Source organism: Epinephelus moara, chromosome 13, assembly GCF_006386435.1.
Source record: "Epinephelus moara isolate mb chromosome 13, YSFRI_EMoa_1.0, whole genome shotgun sequence".
Taxonomy (NCBI): Eukaryota; Metazoa; Chordata; class Actinopteri; order Perciformes; family Serranidae; genus Epinephelus; species Epinephelus moara.
Window position 1 is genome coordinate 11,873,200 of NC_065518.1, and position 16,559 is coordinate 11,889,758.

Consider the following 16,559-nt stretch of genomic DNA (forward strand, 5'->3'; position numbering starts at 1 on the left):
AGAAACCAAGGAAAAAGGTGTCCTTTAACATCGGCATGATATGAGGCTAGTTGCCATTATAGTGTGACAGTTCCTGGCGGCATCAGGGGGAAATGCGGCAGTAGGCGGTGAAAGTCTGACTGGGGCTGTGGATGGGTCCAACAAATGTCAGCTTTCACCTGAGAGAGCGGTGTTCACGTCCCGTAAAATTCTAAAGCCAAACCCTGTTCTTTTTTCCTAAACCTAAACACGTATTTTTGTTGTACCGACGTAGTGCTTTTATTTTGAAAGAGACCGTATGTAAACGTTAAACTTCCTGTGAAAACAGAAGTGTATTTTGAAAGAAGACAATGCATGTAACAGGCAGAACTTGACACAGTGTCCCAGAACGTCAACAACCAACACACCCAGGGTCCCTTGCACGTCGTATGTGGACATGGAAAGTCCATGACCAAACGTCAATATGTGACGAGGTCGGAGTGAGAATGTGTTGGTCCTCCACATTCTGTGTGCAGTCCACACCCTCCTCCTCCTCATCATCATCATCATCCTGAATATCTGAGCTGTCTGAGTTACGAAATGATTCTGCGCGCTCACCCCGCTCCTCTGGCTGTGTCTTGCTGCCACATGCTCTTCACTGATTCTTAGTCAGACATCTCTGAAGGCTCTGGCGGACGCGAAAGATGCAGAAAATTGAACCTGTTCCGAAAATTCTAATGATGAACCAAAGTTCTGGACACATTTGTGCGAACACGACTGACACAGCGTGAGGTTGTGTTTACTTGTGCGAAAAAACAGACTCAGTGTGCAAAGGCCTTTAGGGCGTGGCTGGCGTGTAACTTTTTTTGACCCTCCCTGAAGTTACAAATATTTTTCCTTGAAATCTTTAAAACTTCCCCTTTGATGTTTGAAAGTTAAAAGTTGAAGTCGAAATCCTGGAGTTAAAAAAAATCTGTTTTTTCACTCTTATCGTGCATGGTGTTCAGTCAGTGTAAACGGTTGACCTTTGCCCAAAATTTCAAGTGATTTTTGAGAAATATCATAATATTGAGATCAGATTCGGTTATGGGGTTTTTTTTTTCTGACGGAAGCCTTTGTTGCACATGATGTGTCCTACAGCCGCCAGAAATTTCAAATCCAACATTCATTTATCTTTTTTGAAATTAAACCTTTTTTGTTTCTGGCTGTGATAAATTAAAATAAAAAATTTGCGGTAAAAAAAACAAAACAATATACGACCCCCCTCCCCTAAGCTAAAATAAAAAAACGCAAGTCCCTCCCCAGTGCTTTAAAAACACAATTGACATGCCATCCCGTTTTTGCACCAACCCTCCTCCCTCACAAGTAATGAACAGTCCCTAAAAGCAAAATACCTTCAACATACCAAAAGTAAACGTACTGGTCCATTTCAGAATTATGTTTATAACACTAGATTATAATTATTGAGGCACTAATGTAATAATGAGCCCTGCGATAGTCCGGTGACCTGTCCAGGGTGTACCCTGCCCCTCACCCAATGTCCACGACCCCTAATAGCATAAGAGGTTATAATGATATAGGGCTATGAATGATATAATGAATAATGTGTACATTACTTTTATGTTGCTGGGCAGTTTGTGATTTTACCTCCAGGGATCAATAAAGTCTTAACCTAAAATGATACATTGTATTTGTTGATTGTATTTTATGTCATTAATCTGAATTTAAAAATGAACTAGAGGTAAATAAGTGCAGCGCAGTAAAAAGTACAGTAATAAAAGTACAATATTTGCCTCTAAAGTCACTTAAAATTCTACTTCTATTGTGTTTTCCTTTAACACGTATAGATGGATAATATAACGGATGAACAAACGTCATTTATCAAAACTCTTTTACACTCAAACACATTTATAAACTGTTTTAGACCAACTTGTGTTTTAATAATGCCTCTTTTATATGACACACTATAAGCATTTATTCATGTGTGTCATCATAAAGTTCATCATTCAGGATGATTACAGCCATTTTATACTGCGTTAACAATAATTAATGAACTGTTTCTACCCTATATCTGCCTAGAAACACTGTCCTTATGAATATTAACATCATGAAAGAAGAGTGGGCACAGTAACAGTCATATATTAAATAATTTTATTTATATAAAATACCAAAACATTTGTTCAGCATCAAACTGAACACAAAGTACAACACACACAGACTGCACAGTGAACTTTAAATAAAGTAGAAGTGAAGGTAAAGGAACAAAACAAAACAAGGGAGGTTTTAGGCTTCAGTGCGTATTGATTGTCTACAGCAGCGGACATCAGGGTCTTCTAAAGAAACAACTGGTTTCATTGAAAAAGAAAAATAATGATACATAATTAGAGAAAATGAGAGTGATTAGCTCACTGGCAGGTTTCAGTGCGTAAAGGTCCTCCCATGTGGGGGTCCCTGCAGGGTTAAAGTCCAACAGGGGTCCACGGCTTGATGTCTGTTTAATTAGACTGATGGTGCGAGCTGGGTCCACACATGTGCAACGTCACCGTCCAGGCAGTGATGTCGTTTTTTTGTTTTTTTTAAAAAGGAAACCAACAAGAAAGACACAAATCAATGATATTCTCAAGAAGCAAAAGAAAAATCTTCATGTAACCTGGAACATCATCTGCTTGGTGGGCTGAGGAAACATTTAGGATGAAGCTGTTTTATGCCCTGAACATTTATTGCAACCCTGACCAGCCTTTTTTCTTCCTCCCTCGCACACATCATCCTCCTCTCTCCGGTAATCCACTGAGGCCCCCTGAAGGTCCATGTCATATTTTTGTAAAGTCTCAAACATCCAAGTCAGAGTCACTGTCCGTTACTGAGAGGAGAGTTTCTCCATCTGCGCGCTCCCCGCTTTCGTCTGGACTGCACTCTCCTCCGCTTAGTGACCGCGCACCGTCTGGACACATCCGGTGGTGCTGCAACCTGGAAATAAACAGAAAAAGAAGTTAAAAGTGGGGAAGTCATCTTAAATATAGACCCAAGTGTGTGCAACAAGTTCTTGTGGAAAAAAAAGAGCAAAAATAAAACTGAACCCAAAATGAAGGGTTAAAATGGATCAAAATCTTACACACAAACTGTTATATAAAAGCATCTCAAGTCCACGCGTGGTAAGCAATATATGCCCTCACCCATCAGTGTGGGGGTTGACCCAAACACTGACCCTGAAGCAAATTATAGAGAGATAGAGAAGCGAGAAAGATCGACCAGGTCAGACTGACAGAAGGAAGACAAAAAGCTACAAGCTGAATGGCCGTGCGCTTTTACGCATGAATAGCCCTTTTTACGCACAACTTAGGGCTGCCCGCGGAGACTGAAAGTGGGTGATCAATAGGGAGACGGATTCATGCTGGACACATGAAGTTACTTTAATTTTTAAAAGTATTTCGATACCAGTAAAACAAAGTTATACATGTCCGCCCCTGCTCACTGTAGGCCACCAGCTGTGACACTCAATAGACAACTTATTTTGAGCAGAAGTCACTGACCTGTTTTTTGCTGCTGCCGCCCGGTCTCTCTGTCTCCGGTTTTTGAACCAGTTCCCAACCTGAGTCGGTGTGAGTCCGGTTGCGTGCGCCAGCTCCCGCTTCTTCCCGGGATTCGGGTACGGGTCCTGCAGGTACCACTCTCTTAGCAGCCCCCGTGTGCGCTCTTTGAAGCAGTGCGTCTTCTGCTCACCGTCCCAGATTGTCCTCGGTAACGGGAACTTCTTCCTCACGCGGTACTTATCAACAGGTCCGAGCGGTCGCCCCCGGAGCTTCTCCGCCTCCCGGTAGTGCGCCTCCAGCCACATTGCCTGCAGTTTACCGTGCGAGGCGCGCGTAAAGCGGTGCGTCTCCAGGATGTGATAAAGCTCGCGGAAACTCCCGGTGTGGTAAGCCACCACGGCGCGAGCCCGCTGCACGGACTCGTGCTCAGAGATGGAGTCGCGGCCGTTTGCGGTCACCGGGAGTGACCAGAGGAACCGGGCCAGCCGCTCGATGTCTCCGGTCTCCTCCAGAGTCTCGCAGACGCTGGCGATCTGCGCCGCGGAGAAACACAACCCCGGGAGAGCCAGGGGAGGACAGGCAGAGGGAGGGTCCTCCGGGGAGCGGGAGCGGGCCAGAATAGGGGGCCCATCCGTGAAGTGTGGCAGCAGGATCCGGGAGGCTGAGAAAAAGTCGAGCGGCGATCTGAACACCATCTGGATGACAGAGTGAAACCAGAGAGGAAACCAAGCGTGTCTCGGAGACAGTCTGACAGAAATCTGCTGAAGTCTGACTCTTTAGCTCACCTGGGAGTCAGGGAGGGACCCTGAATCTGACTCCTCATTGGACACCCTGGAGCTGATGCGGGGTTGTCATGGCAGCAGCTGTCAATCAAACAGAGAGGATTTATCTCCCTGCTTTTAAGCACAAGCTGGACACATGAAGTCTCTATGAATGACTCTCTATTGTGAACCTTGAAAAAAAAACTCAAGAGCCACTTACTGGCTTTATACAGAGCTCTGAAATTGAATAAAATAAGTGAAAGTGATAAAAACATACCACGGAATAAACTCAAACTATTACAGGATGAACAAAAACAGCATCAAAAACTAAAACTGTGAAGACTGATTTGACAGTTACACATTTTATTTTAGATTGTGCGTTGGAAATAAGAAAATAAATAAACCGTGAAACATTCTGGAATTTTTACATTGATGAAATTAATTTTTAAATCAATATACAATTTCCAACACATCTTAGTATATGTTTTATTATCATTACACTTATTTTTAAAATTTGTATTTATTGTTTATTTTATTTTTGTATTTTTGCTAACCGACCGCTTTTATGTGCCTCATTTATCATTTATTTATTTATATCTTTACAGAAGAGTCAATGAGAAAAATCAGCTCTTCCTTCGCTTGAAGGCTCACTGCGCCAAATGTGTAAGTTAATGTGATTTCATTGTCACATTTCTGCCACCAGCACAAATTTTCCTAAGTTTTGATATATAAATTGAGTATGTAGAGCGAAAATTGTGGCATTGAGAGCAATTTTTTTTAGACATGTTGTAGAGGATCTTCCAGCTCCTCCACACTCTAGTGGTGATGTCATCACTCTAGCTCTCTCCCATAGACACCCATTATAAACTCTGAAACAAACATCATCAAATGTAAACTGCAATTTCTTAAAAACCGTAATAGATACAAAAATGCTGATTTGCTCCAATAAAGTCTAGAGTCTCATGAGCGGTTTAAACTTTGAATAATTTTTCAAAGTGAAAGTATGGCGATTTGGTGTGGCCTCAAAGAGGAGGGATTTTTTGTTGTTTTCACGTTGTTTTCTCAACGATCTCCCGTTCATTTTAATGAGAATTTTTATGATGTTTCGTAAAAACACTTGGTAAATCTCTGAGAAATGTCATAGCACACCATTCCCAATCATTCTGCACGTTTTGATGTATGTTTTGTGACTGTGTTGGCAATGCTGTGGGACAAGAAGCGCACCAAAATATCGATGCGGAAGAAGAATAAGAAGAAGTATGAGAAATAGTAATAGGTTGTGCCTCCTGTTGCTCAACAGGCACCCCCAATAAGAAGACCATAAGCCCTCTTAAGCAGAGGAAAAACTGTGATGATGATGATGATGATGATGTGTCATATTCTTCAAACAGTAAAACAGGAGAAAAGACTGAAACAGAACTGACTTCGCTGTCTGCTATCAACTAACTCTCACAACCTCTCTGGTCCTGCCGGTAAGCAGCTTGCATCATTAATAGCAGTAATGTGGACGGTGTGATCACCCGGACCTGAAAGCGTATGTTTCTCTAAGTGGTGTCCCTCCACTCTAATCACTTTCTAATCACTTTTCCATTCTCTAATATCCGTAAGTTCAGAGATAAGCTGCGGCTCCGGCTCCATTCTCTTACCTTGGATTAGCATCGGGACTACACAGCCTGCTAACATTAGTCTAATAGAGCTGCATATTCAATCAGCATTAACACATTTTGGTTGCCCTGCGCCATATGCTTTGGAGTGTGGCACCCCTCATGCAGGGTTGTGTGTGTGCAGATCAAGTGTTTGACATGACTATTTGTTTACTCGATGGTGGGAAAAGTGGGTCCCCTTAAACCACTGAAAACCACACTGACCTCATATACCACATAAGCCTGTACGTGTGTGTGAAATATTAATAGTTTTTTTTTTTGGCCGAGAAAAGAAAAACATACTTTTACGCCTATATTGTGCAGCATCTCATTCTATTTTGTCACACACATTTACATGCCAAATGTGAGCTGTGTTGGGCGTGAAAAAGGGGGTCACCCAGCTTGAAAGGGTTAATGCCAATTACCCTAACAGACAGATGTCCCGGCATGGTGGTCGTGTGCCAGTTTTTCACCCTAGATGAGGCACGGTCGTGGTAATCTCTCCTTCCTTCACCAAATCAAATAAGCTTCATAATAATAACAGTAACAGACTGAATCACTGTGGCATCGCGCTAACAACAACAATCACTTCCAAGCAGACGACTGGTATTTGATTTAAATTGCAGAAATATGTAAAATCAGAAAACTCATTTTTTAGCAGTAACTGTAATGTTTAAAGATATACAGTTAAACACAATTAAATCAAAATTAGTTACACAATTAATAATTACACTCAAATAAATATTGTTTTATCTGGGTCTTTTTTAGGTGGCTAAAAACTAGCCATTAAAGGCTGAGTTTGTACAGCTCTGTTTGACTTGGTTGTGCAGTTTCCAAAAGGGGACCTCTATGACAGATTTGAAAATGAAAAAAAATCTAAGGACATGTAGTTAATAAGAGCCCGCTTCTCATACCTTGAGGCTAGCATCTCAAGACAACGTTAGCTGCCACTAGCATAACACAGCTGAATCTCCAACTTAAGTTTTGATGGTTGAGTTGCATTGTGGGTAATTTAGATGCATGGTTTGAGGAGAAGGAATACATTGAATAGAATACGAAATTTCTTCCTTTTTTAAAAACTTTTCATTGGGGTCTGATGATGTTCTTGTAAGAACAATCAGAAGCAAACAAACAACTACAACACGCTCTGATCCCAACTCGTCAAAGATCATCGTCATTGGACTAACCCGTCTAAATATGACGTGCTAGGTACTGTCCTGCGTCTGAATTTGAACATTCGGGGACTGTGTTTCAATTTACACTCCTTACATGCATTGTGTCTTTTTGTAAAAATAAAAACATAGGTATTACACCTTATTTTTAGGTTTATTTCCTTATGTTTACGCAACAAAAGTCAATGGTTTGGTTTAAAATACACACAAAAAACAAACCGCGTGATCCTGGGTCAAAGTCCAGAGTTTGTTGGACCCATCCCCCACCCTTCCTCCCCACCCTACAGGGTCTTCCTCACTCTTTAAGTTATGGTAGTTGCTGGCGCTGATGCCGCCCGGTGTGTATCATAACCCTGCAAACGGTGCCTTTCTGTGTCTGATGCCGACATCCACTGACAAAGGTGCTGTATTTGATGAGTTCGGTTGTTTCCTGCTGCCTCTAAAACTGTGTGTATCATACCGTTGCAAACGGTGTCTCTATGCGTCGGTGTCTGACACTGACATCACTGACGAACAGGTGGTATTTGACGAATTAGGAGTGAGAACAGGCTGAAACGTAACAGTACAGTCTAACAGGCATATTCACAAACATAGCTGATTAATGGTGATCAACAAGCAGGAACATCGCAGCCAAGAAAGCTGTTTCAGTGTCAGTTTCTCTTCTTCCTCCATTCACATAAAGTGGCTCATTCTGCTGTGCTTCTTGAGTCCACCGAGCAGCATGTTTCTATGTCTGTTTTAACAGCAGAAACAATAGACAAACACACACACAAGTCTCCAAGTGACAGTCACGGCCAGAGCTCCTCCAAGTTGAAAAGACATTCCTCTAACTGAAGCAAGAAGGAGGCACCAAACATACTTGAGGAAACATACTTGAGGTGTGTGTGTGTTGTGGTGATGAGGTGGCGAGTGTGTCGCAACGGTGACAATTAAGTTAATTCAGCTACATCTTCTTTCAGCCACAGGACAATTAGCGGGGAAGAGGAAAGAAAGTAGAGGTGGATGACACTTCCAGGGTGGCTGGAGGAATACAGCGCGGATTCGAAGTGAATTGCCTCCCGCGTCTCCTTATCCCCTGTAAACAAAAGCCCTGCTCCTAATTAACCTCTCCACTGACCTCTACAACTTAACACTGACCTCTTAAGCCCTGAAACTTTAACCCCCTCACCCCGTCTCATGGAAGAGGCCATACAGCCCCCCTTAGTCCCTGCAAAGCCTCCTCCTCGTTAAGCCACTAATCACTTCCTGAGTCTTTGTTGTGCTTTTGTGCTCTTACAGAGATCCAGGACAGTTTGGTGCACAATGGTAACCAAAAAAAAAACAGGAAGAGGGGGGGGTAAATTGTGGCGGGGGCTGAGAAGGACGAAAATTAAGATGTGGAGAGTGAGCGGACAGCGCTTTTTATACAATTAAGTATTGGATAATCCATTAAGCATTCATCTGGTTGCCAGGAAAGTAATCAACAATTATGATAATCAATTTATCATTTAAAAGAATAATTCAGTATTTTAGCAAATACACTAATTCACGTTCATGCTGAGAGTTAGATGAGCAGATTGATACCATTCTAGCCACAACCAGGAAACAACTAGCTCTGAACAAAAGAGAACAAAATCCACTACAAGCAGCTCTAAAGCTCACTTATTAACATGTTGTGTCTTGCTTGTTTAATCTGTACAAAAAACAAAAGTCCCTTTCACACATCTGCAGCTGCATCCTGAAATTATCTAGACGTTAACCGGAGGAGCTGTATGTGAGGACGCAAATGTCCACATCAGGTGGACTGGACATTACACAGACTTTTCCCTACCAGCTGCCTTGAACAAAGTTCACATAATGTCTGATTGAGCCCGTGTGTGAACACAGCAGGTTGTTTCCCAGAGACTTCACAGTGAGCAAGTGGGAGTGTTGATGATGTTTCTATCATTTGAAATGAATGTGTCTGTTTTCATATCTAAAGGGAGTATTGAGTGTGAAGTTGTGCTTTTGCAAGACGTTTTGTGTGCAGGCTAAGGCAGAATTTATACTTCCGCGTTGAATCAACACCGCATCTACGGCATGGCTCTGCGTTGATGTAGAGCCATGCCGTAGCTTGACGTGCACCTCCCCAGTAATGTAACTACACTTCGCGGGGACGCAGACCTCCTGTCTATTTCTGTAAACTGAAACCATTTCCCTCAGTGGAAACAAAGCTTTTATTTACTTTAATTTCACAGATAAGAAACAATAAATTGTGAAGACAATAAAGCCTCCACAAAAATAGCATTTTAAGTCTTGTGTGTGATTTATCCTGGCTTCATATGAGCAGAGGAAATCTCTGCTAGCTGCTAGGCTAATTTATACAATGTAAAATGCCATAGGCTTGTGCTAATAACGTTAGCATGTTGTATTTGTGGGGAAAATGTGTCCAGATAAAGACAAGTGTTTGTCTGTGAATGCTGCGAGTTATAGTGAAGCTGATTTGTGTACTTGTGTTTGAAATTGTCTCTATTAAGCCATGTTTAATGTGTGTTTAATGTGTGTTTTGAATCAACTAAACTTTACAGCACTTCACAGAAACCTCCACCACCGACTAGTGTTTTGGAGGTGTAACTGCAGAGTGACACAGACACACCACCACACAAGTATAAATGCTCACAACGGCGTAGGCGATGTGCATAGGCTACGGCGAAGGCTCTGCCGCACGAGTATAAATCCTGCTTAACTGTTTTCCCATGCTTTTATGCTAGGCTAAGCTAACTGTCTGCTGGCTTTAGCTTCATTCTTAGCACACAGACATGAGAGTGGTATCAATCATCTCATCTAACTGTCGGCTAGAAAATGAATAAGCATATTTCCCAAAGTGTTGAACTGTTATTTCAAGTTATTTAAAAAAGGAAAATGCTGGTTCCAGCCTATAAAAATATGAAGACTAGCTGCATTATTATCTGTAAATTAAATATCTTTTGGGTTTGGAGAGTGGGTCATACAAATTAAACAAGTTTGAGACATTACACATTTATTGATGATTTAAAAAAGTAAGCGACAAGTCGTTAGTCTTCCTCATCACCACACAAATGGTGGTCCAAAGGAAGGAAAGCTGGCTGCACATGTGGACAGATGGATGTGGCTTTGCGTTACACTGTGCGCCTGTGTGTGTGTGTGTGTGTGTGTGTGTGTGTATGTGTGTGTGGTCAGTCACCTTTTGACCACAGCTCGACCTTTGTCACAGAAAGCTGAGGTGAACAGGTATTCAAGTAACTGTACCTGAGCAACTAATCCTGTCCCCCTGATTGGTTTGTAATCCAATACCTGCAAGTTAATCATGCTACTTCTACTGGCGAGGCGTTAGTCCAGCTGTGTGCGTGCTGAAACAGCTGGACAGAAGACCGTTTGTTTTTCAGAGACAAACATGAATACACATGTAAACACCTAGCAAACACACACAGACACTCATCAGCACATGACAGATGGGTGACGAGTACGCACATTAAAGCACAAACACCTTACTGATAGGAGAACAAACAAAATAATCTGATAATTTGACTAATAATTCCTCTTATGCGCTGCACTGTTTTCTACAGTATAGATTAGGACAGCTGGGCCAGATGTGAAAGCAGCGATTACATCATTATCCCGTGTTTTGTTAGTGTCATCTCACCACTCAGCACGATTCTAATTAATAGCCTGAATGACACAAACACAGCAGCTGCCTGACAAACAAACCCCTGCGGCCAAAAATACAAACAGCTGGAGCCTCATCAAAAGTCTGGCTGACGGGTCGGCCGTGCCAGAGACACACGGTCATGCAGATGTGAAGACACACACACATAAAATGCACACATAGCTAATACATTAACAGCCCTCAATCAAACATATTCAAGCAAACTCAGCAGGTTAAAGGGACAGTTCACCCCAAAATAAAAAAAATACGTTTTTCATTTTACCTGTAGTGCTATTTATCAGTCTAGAGTGTTTTTATGTACATTGTTGAGTGTTAGTCTCAACAGCAATGTCTCTTTCCAGAAATCATAACCCGGTTATTTAAGATAATCCACAGACCTTGTTGTGAGCAGTTTCATGTGGGAGCTATTTTCTTTCCACCGAACTACGCAGAAGGAAGTGTGCGTCTACTCATGGACGAAAGCCTCATGCTTGTGACAGTGCAAGATGTAAACATTAAAGGCGTCCTCACACCAAAACAATATAAATTGATAAATAGCACTACAGATACAGGAAAAAGAAATACTTTTGATTTTGGGGTGTACTGTCCCTTTAAGAGAACAAGTCAAAGAGAATGAGTCAAATTAAAGTTCTAAATTTCCTTCATGCAGAGGTATTGTTGCAGTACAGCTGCAGCGATTAGATGATTAATTGATAAGTTGATTGAAAGAAAATTAATTGGCAACTATTTTGATAATCAGGGCGGCTGTAGGTTCGATCCCCGGCTCCTCCAGTCTGCATGTCGAAGTATCCTTGAGCAAGATGCTGAACCCCAAATTGACCTATGGCTAAGTCCCGCCCTCAAACACGATTAGCCAATCACAGTACGTGTAGCCATTCTCATACACTCGGACATTCTCTGCCTGGACGTTCATTGAAATGCATTACAGAAAGTCAGTTTTGTTTGGTTTCATGAGCTTTTTCAGAGATTTGAAGTTTAAAAATGGTCAAATGGTGTACATGGGGTACATGCAACTCCGACACAAGGTATCCTGAGAGGCTGGGTGACGAGGTGTATTTTTTACACTTTAAACCACATCTCAACAGAGAAAAGTGTCTCCTTTGGATAAAGTTATGTGGTAACGTTAGACCACATCATCAACTCAAGGTGAATAAGATTAACAATGACATCTACATCTGTTCTAAGGTAAGTCAACATCGTGTTTGAGGCAACATATTGTGACTTTGCTGGAAAGAAATATAAAGTTATCTTTAACATCTCTAGCTAACGTTAGCTAAAGTTAGCCTAACGTTAGCTCCTAGCTGCGTTGTTCATCATGTCACCTTGTTTGCTGGGAGTTCATTAGCCTATTTTGTTCTAGTTTTGTACTTTGGTGATCGTACATCATTGTTAGCTGTTGTCCAAAGGGCTCTAGTTAAGCTAACGTTAACTTCTGGAGCTTAGCTTCATTAACTTATCTGTAATGGCAGAGATAACAAAGGTTGGCAAACGTTATGCTGAATGATTCAGTGTAAATACTGTAGCACCAAACTAACGGAGAGACACTCTTGGTAAAGATGGTAAAAAGGCCGTTATCCTTTTCTCATATTCTGAGCCAAAAACCTTAACTTCAGTGGCACTTTAACTTGTTGTCTTTGATGGTGACGGCAACCAGATGCGGTTCACAAGCGTACACTGTGACCTGTAAATTTTGGCTTGTAATTTAAGCTTTTCATCGACCTTCTCAACAATAAAATGATGAATATATCCCTCCAATGCGTAGTTTAGGCCCTTTTGGTTACTTCTCAATGACATCTGATCGTTATGTCTCAAAAATCATCAGTTGCCTCCTGCGAAATGCCGTGTACTGTGACACCTGCCATAGCGCCGGTCACTGAATGTTGATAGTTTGTCCGAGTGAGTGGAGGGGGGCGTGGCTTAGCCATAGGTCAATTGCTCCCGATGATGTTTCAATCGTTGTGTGAGTGAGTTAAAAACTGAGTAGCAGGTGGCACCTTGTATGGCAGCCTAGGCCACCAGTGTGTGAATGTGTGTGTGAATGGGTGAATGTGACTTGTAGTGTAAAAAGCGTGTTTGGATGGCTAGAAAGGTGCTATACAAGAGCAGGCCCATTTACCATAATCTGTTAATTGTTTAAGTCATTTTTCAGGCAAAAATGTCAAACATTTGCTGGTCCCAGCTTCTTAAATGTGAGAATTTGCTGCTGATCCAAAACCTGTTCAGTCACCTTAAATTATTTCACATGTACTGCAGCTCATAGTAGCAGAAGAGTTTATATTTAAACCCTGAGTTCAGTCAGGAACACTGCAGTGATCACAGCTCCACCTTTTAGTACCAGATCTGTGTGCTAGGTACCCCAACAGAGGGGGTACCAGATCTGTGTGCTAGGTACCCCAACAGAGGGGGGACCAAAAATGGGGACAGTACAAAACAGTTCCATTGGTACCATCCACAACTTTTCACAGTGGAAACGGGAAAAAAAAACGTATTGAACTGAACTGTACTGCTCGGTGGAAACAGGGTTTAAGTGATGGAGGAGCTTCAATAAGGGGAAGCCTGCAGAGACAGATACAAAAAAAATGGGGCAAGGATGTCGGAGTAAAAAGCAAAGAGAGGATGATGTGAAGTGAAGTTGGGATCATGATGAGTGAAAAGAGAATGAAGGCAAAGAGAGGAGGGGTTGGCTCAGATGGAGGGAGAGGGGGAGGAGGCTGTCCTGTCTGGTGTGGTTGGGGGTAATCTGGTCTAATCTGCTGCATGTTAACCTATCTGAGCAGCAAGAGCCAGATTATCCCTCTAACAATGGCCACACGCTCATCTGCTAAATTACTCCACTCAAAATCATATGCTGAGACACACAAATTCACACACACACACACACACACACACACACACACACACACACACAGCTTTCAGGGGACTATCAGTATATTGTATTTCATTATATTTCACTGTGCATGGATATTGCACACCTTTGAGCTCTTCTATGGAGCCTTCAAATCAAACTCAGAGGCAAGGTGTCTTGTTTGTAGCATGATGCCCGTGCAGAATCACCCGGTCAACATTTCTCTCACCCAAGGTTACAGCCATGAGCGGAAATTCCTTTGCCGTAAAAAGAGATAGAGTGGGCGGGAGGAGAAGAAGAACTCGAGTGAAAGCACCAGAGCAGGTGAAAAAAACAATAAGGAGAAAGATAAATACCGCTAGCATTTTCCTCCACGCTAACAAAGCTGTTGGTTTTTGTATTGGCACATGTTCTTCAGCATGTCGGGGTCAAATAGGTCAGCTGACCTTGAGGTGTAGGGAGCACAAACAACCACCGGCACTGAACACACTGCCCTTTCACAACAGGAGGGAAAAACCACAACACTTAAACAGCAGCAATACATACAAATTCATTATAGAAAACTGTAACACAAGGCAGGTTCAGTGTGTTACCATGTATGTGCCCTGTAAATGGAGTTTCTGAAGCAGCTGCAGCTTCTCCAGCAGCTCCAGGTTACAGGTTGAGGGCTGAAAAGCTTTTCACAGAAGCTGCTATCCATTCAAGTAAGAGGAGAAGGAGGGAAAGAAGAAAGAGGGAAGTCAGTACGTGATGTGTTTATGTAATTAAGCAAGACTGGAGACTCTGTGAAGCTGCGCTCAGCCACAGTAATGCTAACATCAGCATGCTAACATGCAGAACTGCTGCCTTCTGATGGGGTTGTGTTCACGAGAAGAGTCCATATGAAAAATGTTCTTAAAGCTCCGAGTTCACAAGTTGTGATGTGTTTGCTGACGTTTTCAGAACTGGCGGAGGATAATGGAAGTTCTTTTTTTTTGGTGGATGGGAGGTTGATATAATGGAATTTTAGCTGTATAGGTTTTATCGTTTCCCATAGATTGATTTATTAAATCTTATTTCCTTAAAGAATAGCCAGCAGCATATTCTCTCAGTCCCTCTTTGCCCTGCTGTCTCTGTTTGCCAGTCCAAAAATTAGACAAAAAATAGCTAGCCAGCCCACGCTCCCTTGGCCTCGCCTCTTGCCACTGTGGACTGCTTCGCTGGGAGGAAAGTGGGCAGCAGCTTGAGAAACAGACCTTCGATTGGCAGCTATAGCTGCTCAAATTTGTCGCAAACCTCCAGCACCAGGTGTCACTGCAGGCTGTTAGGTCAGGCAGGTCTAACCTGTGTAACAGCAGCAACAGAAAGTTTGCTGCTCCAGCACAGTCAGGGTCCGGCCGCCTAAAGCTGGGGTTTGTGCTGACTAGATTTGAGTTGCTGTGGCCGCTGACTGGGGGTCAGTCTTTGGAGCTGCTGCCTGCTCTCGAGGACACACTGTGATGAGGCTCTAGCTAATGTTAGCTACATAAATATGAACTTGAAGCCGCAGCCATGAGCCTTTGTCTCCAGCACATTCTCACTCCGACTTCGTCACATATTGACGTTTGGTCATGGACTTTCCACGTCCACGTACGACGTGCAAGGTACCCTGGGTGTGTTGGTTGTTGACGTTCTGGGACACCGTGTGAAGTTCTGCCTGTTACATGCATTGTCTTCTTTCAAAATACACTTCTGTTTTCACAGGAAATTTAACGTTTACATACAGTCTCTTTCAAAATAAACGCGCTGCGTCAGTGTAACACAAATTGACGTCCTTTTTCCTTCAACAACAAACACATGAACAGGGTTTGGCTTTAGAATCTTACGGGATGTGAACACCACCCACTCAGGTGAAAGTCAGTGTTTGTTGGACTCATCCCCATCCTTTCCATCCACCCCAGTTAGACTTTCGCCGCCTTAACTTTTGTCCCAACTGGCCAGGTATCATGCCGATGTTAAAGGATGCATTTTTCGTTGGTTTCTGACGCTGCAAGTCACTGCCCAAGTGCCGGATTTTGACGACTTCGAAGTGAGACCGGGCTCTTGGCTCTGGTTAGCAGAAGGCTAAACTATTAGCAACATTTTCTCTCCATCGCCAAAACACTTTGCTAATACTGACACGTGTTTTATTGTGTTCACTGTCCGACTCTCTTTTGACAAGTCTGTCTTGTTTCTTTGGGTTGCTTTGCGGTGTAGACAGTTGTTGCCACTGTTTGAATAACAACGTTCTCTGCAGGATTCTCCACTGTTAAATCAGGCTTTCATCAAAGGGACATGCACGAACAGGTGCATTCGTACAGCCAATAGAAACGCCCTCTCTGAAATTACCTGTGATTGGCCAGTGCCAAGAGGAGGTGCAGTCTAGTGTTCTCTCAATTCACTTGAATTACAATATGCTTTAAGTTTATTATGGGATTTTTGCCCAATGATGCCAAAATAAAACTGCCTACCCCAGCTTTAACATGCCGATATTTAATGCAATGGAATATTCATTCATTTTCCGTAACTGCTCATCCTGTAAGAGGCACGGGGCTGCTGGAGCCTATCCCCACTGACACCCTGGACAGGTCACCAGACTATCACAGGGCTGACGCATAGAGACAGACAACGATTCACACTCACATTCACGATGCATTATTACAAACATAAACAGATTTCTCATCTTGCACAAGGACATATCCTCTAAATTTCATGGCAATCTATCTGACAGTTGCTGAGATATTTCAGACTGGAAGAAGAGCTCAACCGACCAGTAGACCAAAAAGTTAAAAAGAAATGTGACGGCTCGACAAACAGTAGGTCTGCGTTTCTTTGACTCATCTTGTTTTGTTTCATTTCACGCATTCATACACAAACAAATTAAAGTGAACGAGATTAAAGATGAGCCGAGGAGGGGAGCGCAAACACATTTTAACAGGTCAGTGTCTATTGTTTTATTATATCAGGCTTAAAGTGGATACAGCGGGTG

General features: G+C 42.5%; 1 protein-coding gene across 1 annotated transcript; it reads right to left on the reverse strand.

Moving 5' to 3' along the window:
* Window positions 1-2,098: 2,098 nt before the first annotated feature.
* Window positions 2,099-4,561, reverse strand: six3b (SIX homeobox 3b). The gene is made up of 2 exons (XM_050060163.1): window positions 3,489-4,561; window positions 2,099-2,925 (listed from the first exon to the last, which is right to left on the reverse strand). Exons 1-2 carry the CDS (start codon window positions 4,181-4,183, stop codon window positions 2,787-2,789), a joined length of 834 nt encoding a protein of 277 aa, XP_049916120.1. The 5' UTR covers window positions 4,184-4,561; the 3' UTR covers window positions 2,099-2,786.
* Window positions 4,562-16,559: the final 11,998 nt, after the last annotated feature.

Coding starts and splice junctions, on each gene's coding strand:
- six3b (XM_050060163.1), bottom strand. CDS start 4,183: ATGGTGTTCAGATCGCCGCTCGACTTTTTCTCAGCCTCCCGGATCCTG. Junction 2,926..3,488: donor GCGGCAGCAGCAAAAAACAG/GTCAGTGACTTC, acceptor GTTTATTTCCAG/GTTGCAGCACCACCGGATGT.